The 25,621-nt window shown below is 39.7% G+C and overlaps 1 protein-coding gene across 1 annotated transcript; it reads left to right on the forward strand.

Annotated features, from left to right (window-relative positions):
• Positions 1-2,560: 2,560 nt before the first annotated feature.
• Positions 2,561-10,681, forward strand: ESM1 (endothelial cell specific molecule 1). Its single transcript, XM_043887780.1, has 3 exons — positions 2,561-3,084; positions 6,114-6,263; positions 10,068-10,681. Exons 1-3 carry the CDS (start codon positions 2,784-2,786, stop codon positions 10,166-10,168), a joined length of 552 nt encoding a protein of 183 aa, XP_043743715.1. The 5' UTR covers positions 2,561-2,783; the 3' UTR covers positions 10,169-10,681.
• Positions 10,682-25,621: the final 14,940 nt, after the last annotated feature.

Here is a 25,621-nt window from a genome sequence, read left to right on the forward strand (position 1 = left end):
TTACACTGACCCTATTAAGAAAGTATTATTATCCCATTGTGTGCCATGCAGAAATGGAGGCTTAGAGACATTAAACTAAATATACTTAGGGAGTAAGTGGCAGAGTAGAGATTTGGATCCGGCTCTGACAGAATCCAACATTTATAGCTAGACCAAACTAGTGTGCAGACTGGGTCCAGTCCAAAGAAATGAAGGCACAGATGATGTTTTCTAATTTGAATGAAATACTGGCTAACATTTAAAAATTAGGGGATTACATTCAAAAGTCTGGATTCTATCTTCTCTTTAAAGAAATCAGAAGATTCGGCACAATGTGCTCATATTCCTACATGGCAGCTGTCAGGAACCCTAGGGAGTGGCTGCTCCCCTTAGAGGAGGCATGTGCTTGCAGGTGGACAAATCCTCTCCCTCGTATTACACGAGGTGCAGCCTCCTGGTGCAGTTTACCACCTCACCCACTAGGGTCACCTGTTTGGAATCTATGTGTCTTTGACTTTACAATCTTTGTTCTAGTCTCTGGAGATGGTCTGCCTTAGGGTTGGAGTCCTGCTTTTATGATTTGCTAACTGTGTCACCTTGGACAAGTTACTTAACTCCGTGAATCCTCAGCTTTCACATCTCTAAGATGGTGATAAGAATAGCACTTAGCTCTTGAGGTTTCTCTGAAAGTTAAGTGTGGTAACTTCCATAAAGAGCTTAGCATGATGTCTGATACATCATAAGCTTTCTATCAATATAATAGTTAGGTGTTATTAATAACCACTATCCTGATTAACCACTCTTCTCAGAAAATAGAGTTCAGCAAAGTTTGAACAAGAACCCTGTCTCAGGGTCAGCCTAAATTGTGAACAAGGCCATCAGACCATTGGCCATGGAAGCATGATCATGTTGTAATTGGCAATGTGAGTTTGACATTAGACCGACATGGTTCAAGTTCAACCTCTGACATTACAGGGATCTTGGACAAATTATTTAGTGTCTTTCTGACTCAGATTCCTCACTCATAAAATGGGCATGAGAATGGTACCTAATTCATAAGGTTGTGGTGAGGATCAAGTGCATTAATACGTGTAAAATGCTTCAGGACCCACGATTGAAAACAATTAATCAGTGTGCCGTTTGCCAAATCTATGTTTCCTTCTGCAAGATTAAGGTAGAATATTTGAAACTGGATTATCATGAAAAATTTGGGAAATTTGGAAGCTGAGTCACTTGCCTTCATTTCCCATGTTCTCAGTTCCCTGCACCTTCTGTCCTCTACATCCTCCTAAAGCTTCAGTTTCGAAGGCTGATCATCAAGTCGCATCCAATGAACTCAGCCTTATCTTCTACAAGGGACAAAAGCTTAAGCGATCAGCTAGCTTCATACTGTCAATTCTCAAAAGGGAGGCAGAGGCTGAGAGGAGCCCTGTGGCTTGTCTATCACTACACTGTGACAAATCAAGAGCTGTCAACCTTACTGGTATATTTACTAGATGACAGTGGGATTTTGTCTATTTTGATAGGTGGATGCAGCTTAGAGTCCAACACATAGCTGGTGCAAGAACTCTCCTCTCTCCTCTTTCACTTTGTTTTTCCTGTCCCACAAACCTTGCTTAATGAGGCCTTGATCCAGTTAATATACTAAGAGGACTGCTTTGTCTTCCCTGGAGGGATCTAAGCACTGTGACCCTCCATAGCATGTAGACCTTGTTCCCGGATGGGTTATGTTTTCCCTTCTCTGTGACTTGCCTCCCTGGACCACATTCCAATTTGCCTGCTGGCTCATTTGTTTCCTTGGGCTGGCTGCCTTGTTTGGTGGGTTTTAGTGAGAATTCTGATCAATGCCAGGAGGTGAGGGGAAGGGCTTCCAGTGGGCTCAATCATTGGACAAGCAGACTTGGTGATGGATGAGCCTTCTCCCCAGTGAGTCTTGACTCAGGAGAAGTCCAGCTGGTAAGTTTTTCCAGAATTGAGTAAACCAGAAACAGTGCCAGCAGCATCGTACCTCTTGTGGTTTTTGTATTGATCTTAAAGGAAATTCTCTGCGGCAGTTCCACATCTCACTAGAAAATACCAGCTACATCCATGATAAGCTTAGATATATGTCATAGGAGCTGTTTTAGAAAAAACATTTGAAGAGGAGTGGGAGGAAGGAAGAGAGGGTCTTTTTTTAAAAAATCCCTTTCAAAATATTTTCTTTCTCCTCAGTATTGAAAAGGCACACTATAACCCTTTCTTCTTCCAAATGATCTCATAGCTATTTATTGAAGGGAAATACCAAATGTTTATTTATTTATTTTAAAAGGAGCTTCTTCGGTTCTGATGATTCACATCGATATAATTTTCCTCCTGACTGCAGAGGCTCTGAGACAAAGCAACACCTCAACTGATGTGCCGGTGTCAGAACAATTCCTGTCCTGGAGGAGGGTGTGCAACCTTCTTTATTCCCCCTTCACAGACGTCCTTGAGCCCTTGAGACGGATGTGAGCGAGTTTTTCAGTCCTCATGCAAAACAACCATCTAAACATAACAGATGACATCAGCCCAGGCTTTTCAATTCCTGGATGGCAGCAGCGTGTTAATCCAGCCTTCATCCTGGATTTCATAAACTAAAACAAGAGAGCCTGGCAGAAGGACAGCGCTGCTGCTGGGTTGAGGAAATTGATGACGGGGAAGCATGCGGGCAACCCAGAGTATAAAACTCACACACGTGTAGGCAGACGCTCAGCTACCACTTTGGACGGTGGCTTCCCGCCAGTAGAGACCCCGCCGCGAGAAGCGGAGCCCGAGCCGCGGGAAACATGAAGCGCCTCCTGCTGCTGGTCACGCTGCTGGTACCCGCGCACCTAGCGGCCGTCTGGAGCTTCAAGTACGCGGTGGATTGCCCCGAGCGCTGTGACAGTAGGCAGTGCAGAAGCAGCCCGCGCTGTAAGAGGACAGTGCTAGACGACTGTGGCTGCTGCTGGGTGTGCGCCGCGGAGCTGGGAGACACCTGCTACCGCACAGTCTCGGGCATGGATGGCGTGAAGTGTGGCCCCGGGCTGAGGTGTCAGTTTTACAATGAGGAGGATGATTTTGGTGACGAGTTTGGTATCTGCAAAGGTAAAGAGCGACCCCTTGCTTCTTGCCTCTTGCCTAGGGCACCCTGCAGGCTTTTAGCCAGCGTGGGAAGAGAGGAGCCTTTCCTTCTAATGCAGAGGGAAAATGCAGGTGGGTTTAGGGACTAGGTTCCCCCCACAGGTGCTGTCACAGGGAGAGAGAGAAAGATAACTTTAGAGATTGCGGCTGAACCCTGCATGCAAGAAAGCTCAGAAAGAAATATAGCGTTTCACTCGTGATGTTTAACAGATTTTTTTTTTCTTTTTTTTTTTTTAAGTTGCAATGGAAAATTGTGTTGCTTCCTTTTCTGGAAGACTTTAGAAATTTGACAGATAATCTGTTATGGCTGGAGTAGGTGGTCTCTCTTCTATAGGCAGTGATTACAGAGGTCTGCCCTGGATAACCTCTTGGAGTGGTGGCTAGCCCTGGGATTTAGTAATTCTTTGATCTTAAGAGAGTCCACAGGGTTGAGGGCACCTCTCACGATCAAGTATTTCTGATGCACACTAATGCGCTTTGTGAAATAAGATGACTTAAGTCATCTAGCGAAAGAAGTCACGTTCTTGGAAGAGGATACCCTGAAGTATCAAACAAACCTAGAAAAATAACAGAGTAAAACAAGCAAAAATAGCGCCTAAAGAAAAAAACTGAAACTCTGTAAGAAAAAGACTTAAAGAAAAACGTTATTAGGTTGAAATTATAGCTAAACAGTGTAGTTCAACATTTGTAGAATTTATTTCAAACTTAGTGACTGTAGCTTAAAATATTTAGAAATGAAAAAATGAAGATTTAAAAATACTCTGTGTATGGATACCTCATGATCTCCTTAAGGATTATTATTAAGGTTCAGTTACATATGTGATAGCTCCATTCATCAGTTTTGTAGTACAAAGAAGATTTTAAAATTAAAGGGACTAAGTTTCTAAATAATTCTTAATGTGTTTAATACAATTGTAAGCTTTTATGAATAATAATCACCCAGGATTAAGCTAATCTCATGAATTCTTTTAGAAAAATGTAAGTCGATTAACTTTTAAGCCACAAAACATACTAAAGATTAGGAAATAGATGGTTGAACTTTAAGGAGAATTTTAGTTTTTTGTTTAGTTTATTTTTGTTTATAACCAATGAAAAGTAGAATACTGAGGAAACATTTTCTTCAGTGGACATTCACAGACATTGCTTTCAGCTGAGTGGGATCTGTGATTTCTGTAAATTACAGGGCTTATCAGCCAAGAAAAGAGTACTTCACATAAGGAAATTAGGGAGGAAGTGGTTAACACAATCATACTTACTATATAACAAGTATATGCCGTGTATTGCTTTTTCTCTTGGCATACAAACTGACTCGGTATATGTGATTGTAAATGTCCAATTACATATGGGTAAAGAAACAGGCTGTAAGGCATCTGGAGTCTTTCACACTCCAATATTCACTGAATGATCGAGGTAGCTGTTAATAAGATATATTTTAAAAAGCTGTTTAGGATGACTCTTAGACATCCTTCAGATTGCAAATGGGTCTGGTTACGAACATTTTTCTTTCTGCTGGAAATAATGAAGCTGTGTGAACCTCGACAGCTACATAGAGATGTTGTATTTTGCTATAGGCGAAATTTTGTCCTTCAGCTTTTTTTTTTTTTTTTTTTTTTACAGAACACCTCTGTGAAATCTGTATACTATAGCTGCATATCTGGATGTTTTCTAAATATTCAGATATTTTGCACTGCCTTGCCCAGATAGCAATATTTATTGAACACCTACTATCTGCCCAGCACTATTCAGTATATTGGGGGATACAGTAGGAGCATAACTGAGAATTTGGCTAAAGTTTTAGTTTTCAATATCACTGGAGACACAGTCATATCCTAATCCTGTGTGTTTTTCTACCAGAGGCTTTTTCAGTGTCTCTTCTAAGGACTTCTTTTTTCCTAGCGAGAGACTAGTGTTTAAAACCAGGTGCTTCTCTAATCTGAAGGATGCGGAGTACAGCAGTCTTAAATCTCTTTAAAAATGTATTTCATTAATAGCTATCTTGATTATTCTGTGGACAATACTAGATTGCCAAAGACTTAGATGCCTCACAATTTGTTTCTTCACCCGTGTGTGAATGTACATTTACAAGGACATTCTTATGCCAGGAGAATAAATATTCTGCATCTATTCTGCTTGGCTGTTCAGGGCTGGCTATTCTATTGAGATGCTGTTCACATCATAAAAAAACATGCATTTTTAATAATGAATTTGTTCTCTTTTTCTCAATATAGTATGTTTTAGTCTAAGTATGGGAACATCAAAGCTCTAAAAGCTTCCAGATTTGGGTAGGTATATAAATATATTCTCAGCTTTCTTCTCATTTAGCATATTGTATTTTAGCTCTGCAGAGGACTTTATTAGTGAATCTTCTTAACATCTGGAGGAGTTGAGTATGTTTGTACTGTTGTTTTGATAGATAAGGAAGTTGATAAGAGTTGGAGCAGATTGAGGATTGGTCACTTGATGAAGAGCTGAGATGACAGCCCTCTTAGCCCCTGGTTAGTTTAAGCCCTTTCCTAGACATTTAGAACAGTAAATTGCCTGTGACTACAGGGCATTCAAAGACAGCATTATATCTTTTAAACTCTGTGAGGGGCTGATACACATGTTTTTTCAATTGCCCACTTCACTGAGCTGGCACAGAGGTAGCCCAGTGAGATCCTGCCTTTTGCTTTCTAAGCAGACAGTAGACAGAATTAAAACCAGTTCAGAGATACTGGTTATGTGCATCTGTCTTCAGCTAAACTTCACAGCAAGGCACTACAACTAAGGCACCCATTATCTGGTCTTAGTATGTGGTTTCACATTTGTGACTTTAAGCGTGGGATTCACATTTCATATTTTCAAAGCTTGGGGTTTTTTAATAATTGGGCTTTATCTGATAGTCGAGATTCATGAGGTTTGTTCAATTACTGAGGCTGTGCACACAGGGACTGTGAAGTTAGAAGCTTCTGTACATCAAGAGCGCCCTCTCTCAACCTTCCCTTTGTCCTCAGACTGCCCCTTTGGCACCTTCGGGATGGAATGCAAACAGACTTGCAGCTGTCAGTCTGGCATATGCGACAGGGTGACCGGCAAATGTCTGAAGTTTCCCTTCCAGTATTCAACAGCCAAGGCTACCAACCAGAGATTTGTAACACACACAGGTAAGAACTGATTCCCAGGTAAACATTGAAACCATAGTCTCATTTTCAGTTTGAGTAAGAAAAATTATGAATGAGTAGAACAAGATGTTGGTTTAAATGATTTTGTTTCTTTTATTCTACTTATGGGAAAGGTAGGTGCTTGTTGAAATTTGTTGCAATGTTACAAAGAGACTTCATTAATAATTTTTAGATTATACAATTTTTCACAAAGTTTACCCAGTGTACATGGGGGATAAATATGATTGATTACCCAAAAAGGTAATAAAAATAACCAAGATATACAAAGCTCTTAAAATTCTTTGGTGATCTGTTTTATATATGTACTAGATAAAGCTACTTCCCTCCCAACTCAACAGTGAAAGAATATTCTGAGGAATTTATTGGATAAGGCTTAAGAGCCAACATAGAAAATATAAAACATTTCTTTTTAAAAACCAAGTGGAAGTATTTAAGTGGAATAATTCCAAGCATGTCTTTTTGTGGATTTTGGAGAGAATAAGAGATAGTATCTATGATTAAAATTTGGGAATCATCTCTAAACCTTTGAATGAAAATGTAATAATACTCACATGCTGATTGTTAATGCTTATGTATTTCTTACACAAGTTGTTAGAATGTAAGAAATACAGCTTGTAAGATGATGTTAAGCGTATAGTTGGTTATCTTGTTGAATAAATGGTTAAATTGGAAGTAGCTCATTTAAAACAACAGGTAGCCACAGCAACTACCAGTATCCACAAACTATATACTTTCCCCCCTTAGATATAGTTGACAATCCAGACTTACTTCAGCTCTTGTTTCTGGTTCTTCACACTTCAAATTAATTAAAATTTGAAATATTTGACAAATGTGTTTATTCCTCAGCTTTACCTCCTTCTTATACATGGGTTCAGTTAAGAACCTCAAAATAAATGGGAAATATTGTATTTTTAAGTGAATTATTAAGTGTGGCTTTGGCCTTAAACATTAAAGTGAAATCTTTTTAAAAACAAAACCTTATTGCATGAATATCTTTGTGAATGCTTGATCTGGAAATTAAGATCAGTATTAACATTTTAAATACTTATGACTTGTCCCTATAGTCTTTGACAAACAATATAGAATAAAATTGAATTTTAAGTCCTGAACAATTTTTTATTGAGGTGAAATTCACCTAACATAAAATTAACCATTTTTAAGTGAAAGATTCAGGGCATTTAGTACATTCACAGCATTAGGAAGTCACAGCTTCTATCTAGTTCTTGGGCAATTTTCTCAGCTCGAAATAAAACCAGTACCCATCAAGTAGTGACCCCCACTCTTCAGCCCCTAGCAACCTCCAATCTACTTTCTGAAATTTTTTGAATGGTTCAGTTGTCAGGTTCCTCAGGTGGCTTCCCAGGTGAAGGACCTGCCTGCCAATACAGGAGACTTAAGAGACAGGGGTTCAGTCCTTGCATAGGGAAGATCCCCTGGAGGAGGAAATGGCAGCCCACTCCAGTAGTCTTGCTGGCAAATCTCATGGACAGAGGAGCCTGGTGGGCTATGGTCCATAGGGTTGCAAAGAGTCAGACATGACTGAAGCGACATAGCACGCACACACAGGTTTGAAACTTATTGTTTCAGCACTGCTAGTTGCCTCAAATACTTGAAACTTCTTTTGTCTTATTTTGCTTCCTTAAAACCACAGGTTACAAAGAACACTGAAGGATCAACTTTATTAATAGAATCCCTCTTCTCTCGTTAACATTGCTCCTGACCTTTCTCACCAAAAGAGAATTGAATCTGGTGAATCTTTGTCAGTCTTTGGGGTGTATGTCTGGGTGGCGTGCTCTGGAACTCCTCTGGAATGTCCTCGGTGATGGAACTCTTTTCTTCCCTCCATGCTTTCTGCTGCACACACAGGAGCACATCTTCTGCTTCTCTGGACCAGTGTGCTGTCTCTTTCCTTCGGGCCTATCACTTTCTCTCATTCGCTCGCAGATTCTGCAAAATTCCTAACCAATGTATAGTTGCCTTGGAAAAAGATACTCTGGACCCTTGAGCAACATGGATTTGAACTGTTTGGGTCCACTTATACACCCATTTTATCCCCAATAGATATAGTACCTATATTTTCACTTTACAGATCTTTAAATTAACTAAGTGTGGGGGAAGGGATTTGTTTTCAATTAGAGATCACAGTCCACAGAGTCAAAAGAACTAGGGTTGGAGTCCTGATTTTATCCAAACTCTTTCAGCTTTCTGCCCTTGGGTGAGTCATTTACTAGTTACTTTGTTTGGGGGGCAGACATAGTGGTAGGCAGATTTTCCACTGCTCAGGGGTCAGCACCTCTAATACCAGCATTGTTCAAGGGTCAACTGTATTTTGCTGGATGAAAATTACATTAAGGGTTACATAAAAAATATTTCTGTACTCAATTAGATATCAAGATTCTTATTAGAAATTTATGGAAAATGCATTTTCTGACCTAAGGTGTTTCCTTTGATAAAGGAGCAACTAAAGATGACTATTAGGGTCCTCCTCTTAAATCTTCCTGGTGGCTCAGCTTGGAAAGAATCCCCCTTGCAATGTGGGAGACCTGGGTTCAATCCCTGGGCTGGGAAGATCCCCTGGAGAAGGGAGCAGCTACCCACTCCAGTATTCTGGCCTGGAGAATTCCATGGACTGTACAGTCCATGGGGTCTCAAAGAGTTGGACACGACTGAATGACTTTCATTTTCGTAAACCTTAGATTGAGGAAGGAGTGCAGAATATCCTAAAAAGCTCGTGGTAAGGATGCTGGAGCCCTTCTGTTCAGTTGTGCATCTCCACGTGGGACTTCATGGGCTTTAAGTGCTACTGTTTTCAGGATGGGGCTTGGTTGGGGCCTCAGTCCTTGCCATGAGTTTCACATCATCTCTGCCCAAGTCTGTTTGGGCCCAGTCTTTGTAAATGGCGCCAAGGTTCCTCAGCATAGGGACTTCGGAGGAGCCTTTCATACCTTGATTGAATGCAGTGGTCTTTTCTAACTTTCTACCTGTTGGTCACAGCAACCTTGGCAAGTGGGCTTCCTGGTTTCTCGTCTTCATTTGTTGTCATTGCTGTTTTTGTTGTTTAGTAATTAATTCTCTGACTTTCCAAGACTGGATATTCACAAGCATTTTTTTTTTTTTTTTTGTGGGGGATAATGGTTGAGTTTCATGAATTTACATGCATTTATCTACTGGACCATCTTAACCTCCTAATAGCATTCAATTCCAGAATGTACACTGCAGAAGCAAACATACTTCACTAGTCTTAGAAGCAGAAAATCTCATTAAAAAATTCTAAATATTAGAAACTTGTTAGGTAGAGCAAGGACTATTTGTATAAACATTTATAAAAGGCCCTTTGGTGTGCTTTCTGCATTCTAGAGCCACGTCAGTAAGCTAATTCCTCTTCCATATCAGATAGTAAAGAATCTTGCTTAGAGATCTATACTTACACCGTTCATTCATTTGGTAAGTATTAAGTGCCTACCATGTTCCAAGCACTGTTGCAACAGTGAACAAAACAAAGTCCCTGCCATCATAGAGCTGATATTCTAGTGGTACAGTGAGATAATACCAGGGGAAAAAAAAGACAAATAAATGTAGAGAATAATGTCAGTTGACGATGGGTGAACGAAGATGTTTAATTCAAGGAAATGCTAATTGGTAGAGGGCCGGTGAACATGGAATAGACTTTTCAAGTCTATTATAGATTTCATTGTAAATGTGTTATAATACAAAAATAATACAAAATTGTACTTAATCTTGGAGTTATAGATGTTTGGACATGATTTATATTCCTTCTAATTTCAGAGCATGACGTGGCATCTGGAGATGGCAATGCTGTGAGAGAAGAACTTGTGAAGGAAAAGGACACCCTATCTCCTGTAACGAAGTGGTTAAATCCACGCTGATCCTGGGTGGGGTTTCTGAGAGAAGACCCTGTTTTAACAATCATTCAACACACAGCCAACATTTTAGGAATTCTCTGTATTATAGCATATGGACATATGATTTTTGGAGACCAAGTGCGATTTAGGGTGGGTCCAGGAAAAAAAAGTAGGCTACTAACAATCCATAAAATGCATATAACTGAACTCTTTTAGATATTTGTTAAACATTTGAATGCATATAGATTTGTTAAATATGTGTTTTTAGTTGTAGTGAAGAACTAAAGATGCGATTTGGATAACCTTAACTTGGAGGGAAAGCAGCCAAAGAGAAGGCTAGCCAAAGCTGAAGACCACAGCCAGTATATGGCTCTTTGACTCGATGTACATTATTGTCCAGATATGGGCTGGAGAGAATTAAGAGCAAGCGAAGGTGGGGGTGGCGGCTGGGAGAGAATGATATTTAGGTCTTCCTTTGGTAGCTTCAGTAGAATTTACTTGTGGTTTTTTTTTTTTTTTTCCCACTTTGGAAAAAGTCAAAACAAAACAATCCCTGAAGGAAGTGGGACGTTTGAAGCTTGTGGGAGTTTGAACAGCAGCCTTGAACTGAAGCAGGTTTCAAAGGATGGCTAATGTAGTTCCCAGTTTATCGCGTCTGAAGGATGGTTCTGGGGGGTACAGGGCAAACACATATTTGCAGAAATGGTTTTAAAGAATGCCACCTCAGACTGAGAGTAAGGAAGTATTTTGCCCATTTAGGAGAAGTGTGAAGGTAAATATTTATATATTTTTGTAAACACTTATTAGTATAAGTCATCCTCCATACCCATATTTATCACTGTCTTGAGAAAATAAGCATAATGTCATCGTTTAAAATGGTTAGAATAAAAGTATAATTCTCTAAGCTTTTCAAACATCCAAGGCATGGTAAATTTATTATCAATAATTATAGTAATATTAACAGTAAGTATAAGAGAAACCTAGAAAAATTTAGCCACCATGGATTAAATGTCAAAACACATGAGGGAATTTATTTAAAAGTAAGTGCAATGATTTAGGTGAGCTTTAAATTTGAAGCAGAAAATGCTTTTTATTAAGTTTGGAAAAGAGTCAATTTTAGCAGGAAATGTCAACTTTAAAATATAGTTCATTTTAATGTATTTTTTCTTTAAACTTGGTTGATAAGTGGAATTGTGAGTACCCTTGGAAGGATCTTCGCACAAACAGGACTGTTGTACTAGATTTTGTTAGGAAATATTTGCAGAAGTATTTTATTTGGAGTGAAGAATTATTTAAGATTATTTCAATATTTGCCTGTACTTTATTCTTGAAGTTTGCCTACAGAGTTGTGAATGTGTGTGTGGGAGGGTCTTTTAATGTAAACTGAATAAGCTGTTTGGATTTCTTTTAAAAAGACAAGTTTACGATTGATCAATAAAAAAAAAAAAAACCAAGACAGTCACTCCTGAGTCCATTCATGACTTCATTGATCACTAAAATATTTAAACGACTCATTCAATGAATAATAACTCATTAATGCACATTAAAGGACAGGCTTCTCATGTAAATTTTCTCCTACAGATAAGCATCTTCTGTCAAAAATTTTTCCTTTGCCTTTTTACAGCTTCCTTAAAAAGTTGGTCCTTGTATATTAACACATTTCACAGAGGCAAAACAAAAGACAAACAAGAAAAGACTTCTATTGGTGTTTGACAGTGGTTACAAACAGTTCAGTTAGGCAAAGACAAACATATCAGTGCCTATAAAAGAGTAGAGTAACATTCAGCTTTGAAGCTTGAGAATATAAAAATCAAGAATAGTATTCAACCCAACATTGTATAAATCAGCTACACTTCAATAAAATTAAAAAAGAATAGTGTAAGTTCACTCAGTCTTATATGAAAATTACAGAAACCTTTTAAGTGAATTGATACAGTGCTGAAAAAATTATGTTTGCATTAGGAAAAATATTGAGTTTGCATAAATTCTTTTTTTTAAAGAGGGGAGAAACTGGATGTGAATGAGATAATGCTACATTAATATAAGGTATAAATGTTATTATTAAGCAAAGCAGAAAGCATCAAAAATCTTTACTTTCACCAGTGTGCAGTGACGTTTCAGAATACGCTTTCAAAGGGTAGGGTTACTTAAAGATCTGCCATCTTGAACTGAAGGCCATGACACAATTCAGTTGCCCCTTTGGGATAGTGAATGGTGGAATACGAGCTAGACTAGGGCAGGGCTTGCCTCTGCTCCTGACTCTGCAGCAACCATGTATGTGACCACAGACAAACAAAGGTGGGTTGATCTAGTCTTAGTTGCAGGCATGTTTTCTAGCTACCCAGATTCATGCTACTTTTGCTTTCTTCGTTCCAAACACTAGTACCTATCTATCTTAAATTGCTCTGTCATCTTCTGACTCTCTTCTTCATAGCAGTGGTCTCCTAAATCTTTGGATTTTGCATATTTTTATTGCAGTTTTTGAGCATGCAATTTTATATACACATAGCATGGTATTAGTAAATTATGTTCATTATAAAATGTATACTCAAACTAAAAATTTTTTAAAGGATAAGAGATACATAGAAATAGAAATTCTGAGAGTTTCTTCCTCCACCCCAATAGGCTATCCTGGGAGTCACCCGAGAAGCAAAAGAAAATGCCATGGCTCAGTGATCTCTAGTGAGGCCCAACCTCATTTGATTTTGAAGAGAAACCAAGTTGGCACACATTCCACATGATTAATATTTCTAGGATGAGTGGATGAATGGATGAATGAAAGGGTGGTTGGGTAGACAGGTGGGTGGAAGGATAAATGGGAAGAGAGAAGGATGAGTAGATGGATGAATTGGAGGAATGAATGAAGCAGGTGATAGGCCTTCTGCCTCCAGCAGAGCCACAGCTACTGAGGGAATAGATGGCTTCTCATTTCCTTTCATCTCCCAGCTCCTCTGTTTCCTTGATGGGCAAAATCCCAATGCCTATTGGGATTGAAAAAAACAGGGGTGTATGTTAGAGTCAGTGAGTATGACAAATAGGTTGCCCAGGGCAACAGAGACAGGGAGTTTGTCTCCCCCAGGCACAGGGAACATCACTTGGTAGCCAGACCGGAGTGTTATTTTCTTTGAGAGGCAATTTGGGAAGACTATTGCTTCCAGCCTATACATCATCCCTTCCGTATATCCTGAGCTTCCTAGAAGAGAAGAATCCATAGATGTAATTCAACATCACACAGATATTTAGAGGGTCAATTGATTATTTCTGATTATTCATCAGTGAACATCAGTCATTAAACTAAGGCTAGGGTTCAAAGTGTATATGTTACAGAGCAGTGGTTCTCAAAATTGAATGTGAATCAGAATGGAGACACAGACATAGAGAACAGACTTGTGGACACAGTGGGGGATGTGAAAAATAGGTAGCCAGTGGGAATTTGCTGATGACTCAGGGAGCTCGGACTGGTGCTCTGTGACCACCTAGAGGGCTGGGATGGGGTGGAAAGTGGGAGGGAGGTTCAAGAGGGAGGAGACATATGTATACCTACGGCTGATTCATGTTGACATATGGCAGAAACCAACACAATATTGTAAAGTAATTATCCTCCAATTAAAAATAAATTTAAAAAATTTAATGTGCATCAGAATCCTTCAGTTAGTCAGTGCAGTTGCTCAGTTGGGTCTGACTCTTGTGACCCCATGGAATGCAGCACACCAGGCTTCCCTGTCCATCAGCAACTCCTGGAGCTTGCTCAAACTCATGTCCATCGAGTTGGTGATGCCATCCAACCATCTCATGCTCTGTTATCCCCTTTTCCTCCCTCCCTCAATCTTTCCCAGCATCAGGGTCTTTTCCAATAAGTCAGTTCTTTGCATCAGGTGGCCAAAGTATTGGAGCTTCAGTTTCAGCATCAGTCCTTTCAATGAATATTCAGGGTTGATTTCCTTTAGGATTGACCAGTTTGATCTCCTTGCAGTTCAAGGGACTCTCAAGAGTTTTCTCAAATACCACAGTTCAAAAGCATCAATTCTTCAACACTCAACTTTCTTTATGGTCCAACTCTCACATGCATACATGACTACTGGAAAAACTGTAGCTTTGACTAGATGAACCTTTGCTGGCAAAGTAATGTCTCTGCTTCTCAATATGCAGTCTAGGTTTGTTAAAGCTTTTCTTCCAAGGAGCAAGCATCTTTTAATTTCATGGCTGCAATCACCATCTGTGGTGAATTTAGAGCCTAAGAAAATAAAGTCTGTCACTGTTTCCATTGTTTCCCTATCTATTTGCCATGAAGTGATGGGACCGGATGCCATGAGCTTTGTTTTATGAATGTTGAGTTTTAAGCTAGCTTTTCCACTCTCCTCTTTCACATTCATCAAAAAGCTCTTTAGTTCCTCTTTTCTTTCTGTCATAAAGGTGGTTTCACCTGCATATCTGATATTCTGCATATCAGAATCCTTTGTAAAGCACAAATTACTGATTTGGTATTGTCTGAGGTGATGCCCAAGGATTTTCCATTTTAACAAGTTTCCAGGCGATGCTGATGCTGCTGATCCAGGGACCACACTTCTAGAATCAAATTTAGATTTGCCTAGAAGTGAGATAAACTAAGGGGCTATCAAAGCTATCATTGCTGGCCTTATGAAAGAATAAGTTGCAATATTTATTCACCACTTGGTTCATTTAATATTTTACTTGAAGATACTTAACTATATAAGTTGCTGAGAAGGTTCTCTGAAATGTCAGAGAAACTTTAAGCTAAACCATGGAGACTTGTGAGGGACAAGTAGAGGATTATAGGGGGAGGGTAGAGGTGGAAGAACCAAAGACTCAGAAAGTAATCAAGGAGCCTGTGGCCTCAAGAAGAGTGATGAGTGGTGCCATGTGTTGTGGAACAATCAGGCAGACCCAAAGAGTCCCTGGTGGCCAGAGTTGAGCAAAGTCCATGAAGAGGTCAGTGCAGAAGTGTGAATGAAGGGCATTGAAAACTGCATGCAGGTGAGCACTTTTCCAGAAAGTCATTTGGGAAGGACAGAACAGCAGTTAGTCTGCAGCTAGAGTAGAGAAGCCGTACTTACTAGCAGAGTATTTCTTTGTTTCTGTCCCCTCCTCCCCCAAGATTAAAGAGACGCCATTCTAAGCTAATGGTTATCAGTTAGAGATGGAGATAAAGGCTTTCTGAAGTGATGGCATAGTTTGATGTGATTACTTGAATCCAGTTTAGAAAATTCCATTTATATAGAGTTTTGAGATGTAACTTTTATAAAGTAGATATAATTATACACTTTCAAGCCCCCTAGAAAATACAGCAGTATGTGGAAATCTGAGATATTGGGGTTGAGAAGAGGGACCTTAGAATTAGTGTAAATCTTTTATTTTACATATAAAACTCCCTAGATTCAAGTAATTTCAGCGATAAAATGTCATGCTTGGTGGTAAAAACTCTACTACTGTAAAGTGTCATTGTACCACTGTTAACCATTGATTTTTATAAATGAAAACATTAAAATCTTTAGTTTGCCTTGTTGCTTAGTTGATAAGTTATGTCCAACTCTTTTGTGATCCCATGGACCTTAGCCTGCCAGGCTCCTCTGTTCATGTGATTTCCAGGGCAAGAATACTGGAGTGGGTTGCCACTTCCTTCTCCAGGGGATCTTCTTGATCCAGGGATCAAACCCACATCCCCTGCATTGGTAGACAGATTCTTTACCACTGAGCCACCAGGGAAACCCTTATCTCATATTTAAAAATATGTACCTACCTCAAACACACATACACATATATGAAGGCTTTAAAAGGTATACACCCTTTCATGCAAAATTTATCCAAGTCTATTCTAAGGAAATAATTTCAAGTTTTCAAAAATGTTTTAAGACTGATGTGGCAGCTTTTACAATATCGAAAGATTATGAAAGATGTGAAAAGGTCATATATCAGGTACTGATTAAAGAAATGTCAGTGGAGCCAAGAACGGGCTCTGGTTCAGACACCAGAGATGATGAGGTTCATACAACGATTGACATGTCCACTGCAACGCAGAGGGCGACAACGTAGTTGGGGTTGGTATTTGGTCAGGTACAGTGGCTGGCCGTAGAGCACACGTGGTCTTCCTTGTCGAATCCACAATCAGGATGCTGACTCCTTCTAGATTTTCATGACTACCTCTCTGCACCTGTTTTTTAAAGTGATACCTTCATCAGGTTAGACTGAAACATGCACCTTAGTTTTTATAGAAACAACAATCCTCTTCTTGTGCTGCTAGCTTACTGATCTTTTAATATTTAAATTATGTAACCATGATAACTGGCACAAACCGGTTTGAGAAAAAATACAATAGCCTCTTGGTATGTTTCTATTTCAACTGGTAGAAATGCACCTGGTTTAGGTGCATCCCAGAGAGAGACCTGCCTACCTGCATCCTTTAGTAGACACCGAGGATGTCAAGAGTTCTACATTATCCAGAGAGAATGGAAGTATGTGTGATTTCTGTGAGAATATTAAGAGAAGGTTGCTTGAGAGCACTTTGCATTACATTAAAAAAGTATGCAACAGTGCTATATGAATAATATGATCTTTGTGAAAAAAAAAAAAAAAACCAAGTGTATATAAATTGAGATATTAACAATGATACTTATTTTATTCTCTACAATTTTAGCCATTTGCTAGAATTTTGCAATTAGCTTTATAATTGAGAAAAAGCTTTTATTTCTTTCCTTTTTTGAAAATTTAAATTGTGGCAAATTTAAACAAATGAAAACAAATTAGTGGTTTATTACATACATGGTGAACTAAGAACATCTTCCTACATTTCAGTTGTTTTGAGATGTACTTTGTCATCCTGGTACCATGTTAAATAGGGAGATAGGAATTCAAAGGAAGTAAATGTAGAGAACTGTAGTTTTCTTACAAACACTAGAAAGGCTACAATGCACGTTAGCATACATTGCACTTCTCTTGTGGAGCAAATCTTTGTCCAACAGAACCAAATCCAGTGAATACTTAGAAAATATAGATAAAGGTCTCTGGCTTATAGTAGACATTTTAAATTACAATATACCTTCTACACCTATGCACAGAAATGCTGTCTGCTTAAACAGGGGGTTAGGCAACCAGGGTTTTTAAAGCATTTCCTGACACCTGTGAGTTGGTAAATATTTCCTGTTTCTGTTGTGTCTAGAGAAAACAGGAATTAACAACTTGGAAGTGATGATTAAACAAGTTGTGAATGACTTCTACATAGGCAGTTCTCAGTATGAGATTTCATTTTCTTAAAATCTATCATAACATATTTCTGTTAAGGGAAAAAGTAATTGTCATAATGATTTGACAACTGACTGAATGATGGAAGATAAACCTTATACCCAGGAGGAATGGCTCCTATATTAATGGTAGGATGTGTACTATACATTTTCATAATTTAAATATAAATTCGATGTCTTCAAAAGTAAGCGAAACTGAGAAAGTAAGCAACAAGTATCCTTTCTCTGGCTTTGTACTATATATACAAAGTTAGCCATTTTGAAAAATATTTTTGTTACCTTAAGTACTCTGGAAGTACTTTGATCTGAGTGAACCAGGATTAGCTCACTGCGATACTAATTGTCGACTTCAGATGTGTTCTTCAACCATGTCTTTCCAGTATCTTCTGGGCAGGGTTTAGGTAATGACTTGTGTGCAAAGTCCTAAGAAACTGTGCACAAGTTCTCTGTATGTCATTTTATCCTATCGCTGCACCTGCATTGTTGTTTAGTTGCTAAGTTGTGTCTGACTCTTTTGTGACCCCATGGGCTGTGGAGCCTGCCAGGATCCTCTGTCCATGGGATTTCCCAAACAAGAATACTGAAGAGAGTTGCCATTTCCTTCTCTAGGGGATTTTCCTGACCCAGGGATCGAACCCGCATCTTCTGCATTGGCAGGTGAATTCTTTACCACTGAACCACAGGGAAGCCCCTGCGTCTGCCTAGTTTAAGCTTATCCAACAAAGCAGATAATTTAAGTGTTATCATATAAGCCACCCTCAATTTTTGGGTATCTTAGAGGTACATTAATTGCAGCAAGACTGAAATATTTAAAATATTTCACATGTTCTGTTAAAAATGAATACATAGACTGAAGAAAATCAACTGACTCCTTAACAAACTTGAATATACCTGTGAAAGGTGAGTAGCAATGAATGAAACTCAATTAACATCATCTGAAACTCTCACAGTTCTACAAAAGAAGTTGCTATTTTTAAAGAACAAATAATAGTGTTCTATTTAAGTCTCCAGACAATTATTAGCATGCTTCTGAAAAAAAAAAAAAAAGGTACAATGCTTCAGGAGAATGCGAGGGAGCCCTACAGATGTGCTACACTTCCCCGTGTACTATTTTTAGTTGTCTATTCCTGCCTTTTATTTTGGGACTTGGCCCACTTCCTTTGTAGTTTCCCCTTAACTTGTTCATATCTTTCTTACTTGTATAATGCATTTCAAGCTGGCTTTTTTTTCACCTCTCAAAGGAAACTCAAGGAATGTTGACCAGTTCAGAAACCCCCCGCTAGTCTTGGCAACAACAGAATTCTTGGTTTGAAAACAACCTTGGAAATCCAGGGTCATGGTTGACTTTCTAGTTATTCAATGAATCAGAGCTGCAGAGGGATTGGAGACCAGGCATTAGTGGATTTTGAACACCGTTTTCATGAAATTGTTTCATGTCTTGCAGAAACTGAAGGAATTTGAGATGGACTTTGATTCAATATACTTATACTAAGGCAAAATTCAGCTTAAAAAATAAGGAAGGGCTTCTCTGGTGGCTCAGCGGTAAAGAATTTGCTTGCCAGTGAAGGAGACGCGAGTTTGATCCTTGAACCCGGGAAGATCCCACATGCTTCAGAGCAACTAAGGCCCTGGGCCGTAACTCCTGAGCCTGTGCTCGAGAGCCTGGGAGCTGCAACTATCGTGCTCCAACTACTTGGCCCAGATGCCTGCTTTGCGTCAAGAGACGCCACCACAGTGAGCAGCCCATGCCCGGCGACTAGTGAGTAACTACAGAAAAACAGGTGCAGCACAGCCAAAAATAATACAATAAGTATTTAAGATGTGAGCTTTTTAAAAGTGCCTTTTAAAAATGTAGTCATTTTAAAAAATAAGGAGAAAGTCCAGGAAGTCTAGTGTAGGCTAGGTCACCTTTTATCTATGAGCAGTCAGGCAATGTGGTTGGGGAAGTAGTCATCCTGCATGGCGTCAACAGAAGCAGAGTAGGTGATGGTCCCCATCTTTAAAGAGCCCTAGAGAGAGACAGTGGAGATGGGACAGACAGAACTGAAATGCACCTGTGCACAATGGAATCCCATGTGGTGGTTTATGGTTCTTGGGTGTCGTCAAGCAAAACAAAACGAAACTGAAAAGGCTGACTTTGGCCAACTTCAACAAAAGGCTAATTCATCGATAGGATATGGCATATCTCACAAGATGGAAAATCAGAACACCTGCTGAATCAATCGGTTTGGAGGATGCAGGGCAGCTTGGGAGGTGCAGGTGACAGGAGTGAACAGACATCCTTGCTGGGATAGAGAGCTACAGTTGTTCTGTTCCTATGCTAGTGCCGCTTCTCTGAAATTCCTCTTTGGGGTATCACCCTCAGGCTTTGTGGCCTGTTTTAATGAAGAGTTCAATGGTGACACACATTCCTTCTTTTAGGTGAATTTCACTTTTGCTAGCTAGTGAAGTTGCTCAGTTGTGTTTGACTCTTTGTGACTCCATGGACTGTAGGCTGCTATGTTCCTCCATCCATGGGATTTTCATCTTCTTTTTTTTTTTTGAATACTGGAGTAGGTAACTCTTCCTTTCTTCAGGGTATCTTTCCAACCCAGGGATCAAACCCAGATCTCCTGCATTACAGGCAGATTCTTTACCAGCTGAGCCACAAGGGAAGCCTGGATTTCATTTTTGGTTGTAGTCAAAGCCATTCAAAGCTCCGTGTGGCCAGTGAAATGTTGATTAACTTGGGCAGAATTATTTTGATAAATAACCAAGTTGTGTAAGATAACAGGTACGAATAGGACTGGGGCAAGAAAGAGTGCTTTCAGGAACCAAGAAATTAACCCTGTGGTCTTGGGTTGTTAGGAAGTAGGGGCCATTCTAGATCATTTGTGTTATTAGAACTCTTGGGTGAAGCACCAAGTGTCTTCATGGGTTGTGCTACTCAAGTGTCTTTGTGGGTTAGTTGAAGCTTCTCAATGAATGGAGCAGAGGCATGACCAGGCTCAGATGGGACCAGCATGGGGTCAAAGGCTGTGGTGTCAGTGGCAGGAAGCAGTCACCTTTTGACCCATCTCATAATCTAACCACTAATTCTTTTTTTTTTCCCTTAAACGACTTTATTTTGATGTCAAAGAAAAAAATTATTATTCACAATTGCATTAAGACAAAATTGTCTTCAAGAAAATCCAGTTATTTAACATCAGTGACTTTTTGTTCTTCATCTTGAAGTACATTTTTAAAAAACCTCTTCCTTTCAACCCTACCTAAATAGCTGTAATTTATGCTCAAACAGGAAAATCATATAAATATGCATACATATTGAGAGCAGGAATGATAAAGTAAAAGTGATGAAAATGTTAACCTTTGAGGAATCTGGATGAAAGGTATATGGAAACTATTTCCCATTCTTGAAACTCTTCTGTTAATCTAAAATTAGGTCAAAGTAAGTGTTAAAGAAGCGATCACTGGTATTTTAATCAGCCTCCCTCTTTTCCACATTGTCTTTACAACAATGAGGTCAACATAACACCTATTAAGAATCTTGAAAAGCTGCTACTTTTAGGAAACATGCTCAGGAAGGTGACCACCCCCTTGCTTCTGAGGCCCTGAAAAACACCACTTGTCCATCTCTAAGTCTGCATGAGGGCCATGACACCCAGAAGTAACAGGAAAAGTCAGGATTGCATCACTGAGGCAACGGAACACCTGTTTTTTGCAGGTGGAAGTGCCCTGTTAAGACTGACTCTGACACCTACAGTGAGTAAAGGCAATAACTAGGGGAGGTGTCCACACCCAAGGGAGGTGATGTGTCCAAAGCTGAGGAAGTTTCCCAGAGCAGATGCAAGGCTCCTCTTAACTCTACAATCATTGTCACTCATTGTAAAGTACCACATCTGGTCAACATTGCCTTCTTTTATTTGTGCAATTGTTTTCAGGCAATAAAGAAGTGATGAGAGCCAGAAATTCCACTTGGGTATTTGCAGAAAATGAAAACATTAACTTGTAAAAATATCTGCACTCTCAAGTTTATTGCGGCATTAATGGCCAGGACATGGAAGCACCCTAAGTGTCCATCAATGAAAGAATGAATAAAGAAATGTGGTAGATACACAATGCAATATTATTCAGTCATAAAAAAGAAATAAATCTCGCCATTTGTGACAACATGGATTAACCTCGAGGGCACTGTGATAAGTGAAATAAGTCAGAGAAATACTATATGAGCCCACTAATACATGGAATCTATAAAATAATAGGAAAAAACCAAGCTCACAGATAAAAAGAATGAATTGGCGGTGCTTTGGGGAGAGGGCAAAATGGGTGAAGGTGGGAAAAAGGTACGAAGTGAAAGTCACTCAGTCATGTCCAATTCTTTGTGACCCCGTAGACTGTTGCCTGCCAGGCTCCTCTGTCCATGGGATGCTCCAGGCAAGAATACTAGAGTGGGTTGCCATTCTCTTCTCCAGGGGATCTTCCTGACCCAGGGATCGAATTCAGGTCTTCCGCATTGCAGGTTGGTTCTTCACCATCTGAGCCAAGGTACAAACTCTCTGTTATAACATAAATAAGTCTTGGGGATTAATGTACAGCACTGTGACTATAGTTAATGATACTATTTGTATTTGGAAGTTGCTAAGAGAGTAGATGGTAAAATTCTCAACACAAGAAAAAAAATGTGTAACTATGTATGGAGATGAATGTTAACTAAACCAGTGGCGACTGTTTCTCAAGGCAAAACAAATATTGAATCATTATGTTGTGCTCCTGAAACTAACATCAGGTTATATATTGATTATGCTTCCATAAAAAAAAGATTTAATGAAATCTAGAAAGATGGTACTGATGAACCTATTTGCAGGGCAGCGATGGATACATAGACACAGAGAACAGAATTATGGACACGGGTGTTGGGGAGGAAGGAAAGGGTAAGATGAATCGAGAGAGTAGCATGGAAGCATATGCACTACTGTATGCAAAATAGATAACCAATGGAAATTTGTATGACTCAGGGAACTCAAACCTGGGCTCCGTGGCAACCTAGAGGGGTGGGAAAGGGTGGGAGGGAGGTTCAAGAAGGAGGGGACATATGTACACCTATGGCTAACTCATGTTCATGTATGAGAGAAACCAAAGCAATATTATGAAGCAATGATCCTTAAATTAAAAAGAAATTTAAAAAATCAATGAACTATGGGTAGCTATTTCTGTTCAAGCAAGATTAATTTTTCATTTTCAGAGAAATACTCTAATTGATGGGGACATGAGTATATTTATGTATTTTCATCTTTATAGGTTGGTGGCAGTCACTGAGACTGCTCTGATATGTCAGGGTTGTAATTCTGAAATTCAGGATCAAAGTGAATTTTGATTCCTTGATGGGTGAAAACTCAGGCGGAAAAAATTGGGCCAGATGTTTTCACCTCTTCCAGGGTCTATTTTCTTTCCTCTGAGTGCTGGCTCGGTTGCCCTCATTTAGTTTTCTGTTTATTTTGAAGTAAAGAGTAAAGGTCTGAGGGGGAGTCAATTTCCTGGGGAAGAGTGTGAGGGCATTGGGGTAAATCTTCTCAGACACGTTGTTTACTCACTGACAAGGGAGCTGGAGTGTGTGTGGCTTTGGGGGCATTTTATTTGTGTCCTTTGGAGTGACACATCTTGGGGGTGTTAAAGTGAACTCTACTCATTATGCTGTGGGAAAAGTTTTTTCCTTAATGACTCGAAAACATGGGCTTGTTATTCTGAAAAAGCAGAGTACATCCTCATTCCACACAAACAATGTGACACAGACCTGGAGCCCGGCCAAGGTTTTCTATGAATAGAACTTAGGAAAGAGAATGTTAGAAACACGTTGGATTCGCAGGGCAATCCTGGTCCTAACAAAGGAAATGATATACCTACTCTTCCAAGGTAGAAATGAAGAGGATTCCCTCTTGTCCTCCTAACACAGGACAGGGCCAGGGCTTCCTGGTTAGCATGGCAAGTGTCCATACAACTGAGATAATGCTGGCGCCTGCCATCTGAGAGATACTTGCTTTTGAATTGTTTTCCCAGAAGTAGGATGGATTTTGATGGAGAGAGTACACATACATGACCTGCTGGGGGAGCTGTCAATGCTGTTGAATATGGAAGTGTCACCTGGTCTGGCCTGCACCGTGTGCTTCAAATGCCATGATTTTGTCTAGGTTTATTTGATTACAAGGAACAGAAATCCAATCAAAGGGGTTCAAGTTTTGTTTTAAAAAAATTGGTGGGTGAGTGGGTGGCTATTTAATTTAATTTATTTTATTTTTTGTCTATGCCATATTGCATATGGATTTTAGTTCCCCAAGTCAGGGATTGAACCCAAGCTCCTTGAAGTGGAAGCATGGAGTCATGGACCACTGGACCACCAGGGAAGTCAGGGTGGCTATTTTAAGGAAATAGACATCTTATAAAGTATGGCTGCTCCTATGGGAACTAGAGAGACATCTGAAATACAGACAACTCCTTTCTCTTCCTCTGTGGTCACTTTGTTTCTCATCTTGTTCCACTGTTTATGCCTGGTTCACTCTTTCTGTTAAGTGGCTTCTTCTGCTTAGTTCAGTTCAGTTCAGTTCAGTCGCTCAGTCACGTTTGACTCTTTGCGACCCCATGAATCACAGATTGCCAGTCCTCCCTGTCCATCACCAACTCCCAGAGTTTACCCAAACCCATGTCCAACAAGTCGGTGATGCCATCCAGCCATCTCATCCTCTGTCGTCCCCTTCTCCTCCTGCCCCCAATCCCTCCCAGCATTAGGGTCTTTTCCAATCAGTCAGCTCTTCACATGAGGTAGCCAAAGTATTGGAGTTTCAGCTTCAACATCAGTCCTTCCAATGAACACCCAGGATTGATCTTTAGGATGGACTGGTTGGATCTTCTTGCAGTCCAAGGAACTCTCAAGAGTCTTCTCCAATACCACAGTTCAAAAGCATCAATTTTTTGGTGCTCAGCTTTCTTCACTGTCCAACTCTCACATCCATACATGACCAATGGAAAAACCATAGCCTTGACTAGATGGACCTTTGTTGACAAAGTAATGTCTCTGCTATTAAATATGCTGTCTAGGTTGGTCATAACTTTCCTTTCAAGGAGTAAACGTCTTTTAATTTCATGGCTGCAATCACCATCTGCAGTGATTTTGGAGCCCCCCAAAATAAAGTCTGACACTGTTTCCACTGTCTCCCCATCTATCTGCCATGAAGTGATGGGACCAGATGCCATGATCTTAGTTTTCTGAATGTTAAGCTTTAAGCCAACTTTTTCACTCTCCTCCTTCCCTTTTATAAAGAGACTTTTTAGTTTCTTTTCACTTTCTGCCATAAGGGTGGTGTCATCTGCATATCTGAGTTTATTGATATTTCTCCCAGCAATCTTGATTCCAGCTTGTGCTTCTTCCAGCCTAGTGTTTCTCATGATGTACTCTGCATATAAGTTAAATAAGCAGGGTGACAATATACAGCCTTGACGTACCCCTTTTCCTATTTGGAACCGCTCTGTTGTTCCATGTCCAGTTCTAACTGCTGCTTCCTGACATGCATATAGGTTTCTCAAGAGACAGGTCAAATGGTCTGGTATTCCAATCTCTTTCAGAATTTTCCACAGTTTATTGTGATACACATAGCCAAAGGCTTTGGCATAGTCAATAAAGCAGAAATAGATGTTTTTCTGGAACTCTCTTGCTTTTTTGGTGATCCAGTGGATGTTGGCAATTTGATCTCTGGTTCCTCTGACTTTTCTAAAACCAGCTTTAACATCTGGAAGTTCACGGTTCACATATTGCTGAAGCCTGGCTTGGAGAATTTTGAGCATTACTTTACTAGCGTGTGAGATTAGTGCAATTATGCAGTAGTTCGAGCATTCTTTGGCATTGCTTTTCTTTGGGATTGGAATGAAAACTGACCCTTTCCAGTCCTGTGGTCACTGCTGAGTTTTCCAAATTTGCTGGCATATTGAGTGCAGCACTTTCACAGCATCATCTTTCAGGAGTTGAAATAACTCAACTGGAATTCCATCACCACCACTAGCTTTGTTCATAGTGATGCTTTCTAAGGCCCACTTGACTTCACATTCCAGGAAGTCTGGCTCTAGGTGAGTGATCACACCATTGTGGTTATCTGGGTCATGAAGATCTTTTTTGTACAGTTCTCCTGTGTATTCTTGCCACCTCTTCTTAATATCTTCTGCTTCTGTAAGGTCCACACCATTTCTGTCCTTTATC

Source organism: Cervus elaphus, chromosome 25, assembly GCF_910594005.1.
Source record: "Cervus elaphus chromosome 25, mCerEla1.1, whole genome shotgun sequence".
In the NCBI taxonomy this organism is placed as follows: Eukaryota; Metazoa; Chordata; class Mammalia; order Artiodactyla; family Cervidae; genus Cervus; species Cervus elaphus.

Bases quoted from the DNA above. Each gene is read 5' to 3' on its own strand.
- ESM1 (XM_043887780.1), top strand. From the start codon at position 2,784: ATGAAGCGCCTCCTGCTGCTGGTCACGCTGCTGGTACCCGCGCACCTA. The intron at 3,085-6,113 runs GTAAAGAGCGAC...CTTTGTCCTCAG, and splicing joins CGAGTTTGGTATCTGCAAAG to ACTGCCCCTTTGGCACCTTC. The intron at 6,264-10,067 runs GTAAGAACTGAT...TTCTAATTTCAG, and splicing joins GAGATTTGTAACACACACAG to AGCATGACGTGGCATCTGGA.